This window comes from Morone saxatilis, unplaced genomic scaffold (assembly GCF_004916995.1).
Source record: "Morone saxatilis isolate NCDOM2014 unplaced genomic scaffold, NCSU_SB_2.0 Contig16, whole genome shotgun sequence".
NCBI classification, from domain to species: Eukaryota; Metazoa; Chordata; class Actinopteri; family Moronidae; genus Morone; species Morone saxatilis.
In genome coordinates, this window is record NW_023339718.1 from 582,995 (window position 1) to 588,105 (window position 5,111).

A 5,111-nucleotide genomic window follows, 5' to 3' on the forward strand; every position below is an offset into this window, starting at 1 on the left:
CTTTCTAGTCTTTCAACCACTCAAAGCACTTACATAGATAGACAGATAGATAGAAATGCTTTATTTATCCCCTAAGGGACATACATGTCACATTCATACAGCGATGGCAAAGGCAATCACAGAACTAACTCATTAATACAACAATGCACAGCACTGGGGGGGTTCAGTATGTAGCTCAAGGACACATGCAGCCGGAGGAGTCGGGGATCGATCAGTCAACCTTCTGATTAGTGGACAACCCGCTCTACCTCACACAAACCTACAGTTCTTCTCAAGTCTTTCCAACCTTGCTTTATTTCCAAATAGAAACCGTTCTCTTTTTTTTAGCAGCACTGGGCTCAGATCTCATCAGGCTGTGCTAAATGCATTATCTTGCTAATGTGCAAACTACGGTATTAGTGAAATCCATTTTATGTTGATATATATTTAATTATCCTCAATTGTTTCTTTTTCATTATTAAACCATGAGGTGGTTAACAGCACATGATGCAGGGCTATCACTCTACTTATAAGCAGTTCAAATATTGCCAGGAGTTTGGGCCTTTGTAAGGATTTTGATTTTTAATGTTAGTCTGCCGTTCTGACGTTTGCTTCTCTATGTTTCTTTCACAGGACGTATACACCAGGCAATGGTGACCTCGCTGAATGAGGACAACGAGAGTGTCACAGTGGAGTGGATAGAAAATGGAGACACAAAAGGGAAAGAGGTAAACCACAATTTATTACCACTCAAAGCAGCAGTGGCAGTAGCATGTGCTTCTGTTTTCCACTGAAATTATTACGCTATTATCCAAAGACATTCAGACCATCCATCCTGCATGTGTTCATCTGCTGTACACTGATGTGCCTGAATTAACATTAACACACAGTCTATACTTAACAATATATCGTACTTCTCTACAATGAAGCCTCATGTGAATGTGAAAATGAGCAGTTCACTGAATAATGGTATTTGCATTACATGATATTTCAGTTATTTCGGTCATTTGGACAGTGAAATTGATATCTTGTAAAAATCAGTTTCGTTTATCATCAGAAGCTCTTCTACCTCCTCTCTCTTTTGTCATTTTCTCAGTTTCTCTGGCTAACATTTGATATTGCTGATGTATCAGTATTTGGACTACCAAATCCTGAATGCAAAAATCACATTACCACACTGCGATCTATCTTTTTTGGTATGAAAGACTTCGTAGTCTTGAAAGTATCTGTACTGAGATCATCCAGATCTGCATGTGCGCGTAAATCACCCACCTGCCACTCATCACGCACTCGAAGGAATTACTTTCTCCGCTTCAGAGACCCACACCCGCATGAGGTTTCCCTGACGGGGCAGAACTCACCAGCAGAAATAGAGGTTTTATCAGGAGGTTGGCTGTTTAACTCCAGTGAAGTCACGCTGTTGTGCCTCATGCGTAAATAAATGGATGGAAACTTCACCCTAATTCACCCCCCCGCAACCCAACCGCTATTAATCATAATGTTTATGAGCTACTTATGTAAGCGTAATTTTTAATTTCTGGGCTTTGGGGGATATCAGGTCATTCAAGTCCAAGTGAAGTCAGAAGTTATTGATGTCAAAGTCAAGATGCAAGTATTTTATTTTGTCAAGTCAACATTAATGTCATTAGATTGTGATTCAATTCAATATCTGAATGACTGAAGTCCAAGCCTCTGTCTCTGGTAGTAGCTGTACTATGTTATAGAAATGACTTGCAGCGCCTATAAAACATGTTTACCCAACATTTCCATGTTTTGCGACATTGAATCTGGTAATTCAGCGTCTTTTGACACTTGAATCAGAATGTGTTCTTACACAGCCTGATTCAAAACATTGGTTAATCAACACACATGTAATCAGTTGGTATTAATACGCCTCTGTTTCTGTACAGATTGACTTGGAGAGTATTTTTGCACTTAACCCAGACGTGGCTCCAGATGAGGAAATTGCCCCCAGTCCAGAGACCCCACCCCCACCTACGCCCACATGTGTGAAGGTCAACAAAATAGCAAAGGTGAGTGTGCTTGTCTGTGGAAACAACTGCAACAAATCAGTGTGACGTGATTTGGATTGTTTTTTTTCCTCTTTTGATTCTCTCCTTCCATTTCACACCTTAGTACAGAACCTGAATCCCTCCAGATAACCAAGTAATTGGTCCTGTTCAGTACGCTATCTATCTATCTATCTATCTATCTATGGTGTATAGGTCTATCGTCATTTCTTTTTAAAAAGACACTTGAGATGCATGCATTGGCAGTGTAATCACGAACACTGGTGTTAATAAAGGAGGCCTCTTTACTCGGCACTAATCTGATTCTCAGGCTTTGTCTATTTCTGTATCTCTACATAACAGAGGTGGCAGGCGGAAGAAGTTAAAAACTGAATGGGGGAGAAAAAAGGATGCGTTTCTTTTTTCAGGGCTTGAGCAGCTCTGAAATATATTTAAAGTGAACTACTTAACCCTTGTTATTTTATCCTAGAATATCTTACTGAAGCTTGTTTTTTCTTGCAGAACCGTCGGACGATAGCACCTACTAAGAATGACACTCCGTCCAGGGATAATAGAGGTTTGTTTCATGCAGTTCTCACTGAATTATTAAATCATTCATAATATATTAGTCTTGAAGGTCTGGTGCTTTACATTTAGAAGGATCTGTTGGCCTTTTGTAGCCACTGTAGTTATAGTTAATATTATTATACTAATAATAATAATATACTAATGCAAAATCATCAGGAACCAATATTATCAGATTATTCTGGCCTCCTGTAAGTATTCCATTACTATGTCTCACATGTGTTATGTCAGTCTTTTATGATTAGCTGATCTAAAATGTACGCGGTAAACTGTTATAAACACTATTTAGTTTCCAGTTTATCAAGTACATCTAGCTAAAACTAACACAGTCTGATACACCACATCCTGCAATAAATCCTGTATTGCATTTTGAGAGAGGTGTTTCTGTTATTCAGCCTGCCCTCACTGATATAAATGGTTTGGAGAAAATGACAAACAGAGCTTAATTTTGGGTAAAAGTCACCGTTGGTCAAACAGATTTAAATTTTAAGTTAGGTAAATTGAATTTTAAAATTGTGAGTTCAGATTTAATACCAAGCTCAAAAGTGGTGTGTTAGTAGCATGCAGGTCAAAATGTATCTTTCTTTATCATTAATCATTTCTTAATTAATATTTGTGGTTTTCTGTTCGTAGTGATTCCGACCCGGGCCAGACCTGCACAACCTCAGCAACCAGAGCCTGCGCCACCGCCTCCATCCCAACAGCCTGCACAGCTCACTCAAGCTCAGACACAACAGCAACTGCAGAATGGTAATATGATCAAAACAAGAATGTGTTCTTTAAGTTCCCCAAGGTGTGATCTCTCTCAGGAAAGTAGGGAGACACTTGACCTAAAGTGTTCTAACTCACCAGGCGTGTAAATGCAAAATACAAATATAGTGTGCTGTCAAATGAAGAATGCTATCACATGTTTAACATTTACAATTTTTGTGATCCTTTAATTTAGGCCATCTGCAGAAAACAGACATGTTATCTTGAGTTTTTAATTTCTCGTGTTTTTGTTGACCACATGTTTATCACAGAATCCTCACATCACCTGATATCCAGAAAGGAGTTTGGACAGCTTTGTATGTATCATCTGCATGTTTCCCCTGCCCTCAATGCTTTTTGGTGATTCTAATAGAGTTCCCAATAGAAACAGAGTAAATGAGAAGACTGTGCACCCAAAATGTCTGTTAGTCCGATACTATTCAGGGCTGTGGTGTGGTGGTGAAGTAGCACAGATGCAATCCATCCAGCAGACAGGCTTTTCTGGGTATTAGACAGGGAGTAAAAAAACAAAAAAACATTTGTGCTGCTGTTGGACTGTGCTGTCTTTTCCCTGTCTGATTTCTGCTGAGTCACACACGTGGAAAATCCTGTGGCACTGTGTGTTACTCCTCAAGGCTCAGACGGCAACAATGACCTTTTTCTTTACCCTCCATTCCTTCCAAGTGCTCACTGTCATTTGAAGAGCTAAGAGGAGAAGAAGGGGTATACTTAGTGTCCCCCATCTTCCCCCCTTAGCTCCCCCACAGAGAGTCTGTAAGACCTACAAGTATTGGCGGTTCTGCAAACCTCTTATATTGCCTTGTCCTGGTGCTGACCCAGCTCATCTTCTCCTCCCAGATTAGAGCAGATTATTAATCCCTCTGCTCTGATAGTCTGGGTTCTCAGGGACTAGAGCCAGCAGGAGGCCAGGACTGTATTACAGGCTTCAGCCAGGCTTTGCGGTGGGAAGCTGGGGGTGTAGCAGCAAGCCTTGGCTAATCAGATAACACTGGTTTTTATGAACTCTGCAAGGCCTCAGAAGTATCTTTTACTTACACGTTTGCTAACTTGTGTTATCTTTCTATGATTACTAATGTGCTGTTGTGATTGACCAGAAACAAGACTAATCTGTGGGTGTGCTGTGGTGGGAGATTTGGAACAACCTTGTTGATTGCTGGTTGACTGAAATAAATTTCTAATCATACTCGATTGAAAACACCTTTTTAAAATATAAGTTACTGCAGTAATACAAGACACATATCCTGGTTTAAGCAAGTCTAGTTGTGTTTTAGGATGCGGATTGAATGGATAAATAAGGAGAGCAGGTTTTGAACACACTGTAAAGGCCTATTGTTGGTTATGTAGAGAAAGCAGCTAGTGTTCTACTGGAGGCACTGTGTGCCAGCCACTGCATCCTGGTCTGTGCTTGAGCACTATTACTGTTCTGCTTTGTTGGAAATAGCCTAAGGTCTCCCTTCTGTTTGAAAGAAGACCAAGGGAAGATTCACTGAAAGATGCTGCTCAAGCCAAGGGAACAGACTGAGGAAGTAGAAGAAACAGTTTGGAAGAAGGAAGAGGCCTTTATAGAAAGAGAGGCTATTGGCATATCCTGTGAAAGGCAGTAGAGTTACTGTTTCTATTGTCTTTATGGCAGCGAGGAGGAAGTCAAACTGCGTGAAGGAGGTGGAGAAGCTGCAAGAGAAGAGAGAGAGGCGTCGGCTTCAGCAACAGGAGCTCAGGGAGAAGAGAGCTCAGGTACATCAATATTATTCACCAACAAAATATATT

General features: G+C 40.4%; 1 protein-coding gene across 4 annotated transcripts in view; it reads left to right on the plus strand.

Annotated features, from left to right (window-relative positions):
* Positions 1-612: 612 nt before the first annotated feature.
* Positions 613-5,111, plus strand: part of kif2a (kinesin family member 2A) — a gene marked incomplete at its 5' end in the record, with an annotated part of 10,259 nt that continues 5,760 nt past the window's right edge. For 2 of the 4 annotated variants that reach the window (XM_035658520.1, XM_035658522.1), the window contains 6 exon segments: positions 613-707; positions 1,890-2,012; positions 2,511-2,565; positions 3,207-3,323; positions 3,596-3,640; positions 4,978-5,078. In XM_035658520.1, coding sequence (XP_035514413.1) covers positions 613-707; positions 1,890-2,012; positions 2,511-2,565; positions 3,207-3,323; positions 3,596-3,640; positions 4,978-5,078 — 536 coding nt within the window. 4 annotated transcript variants of the gene reach the window in all.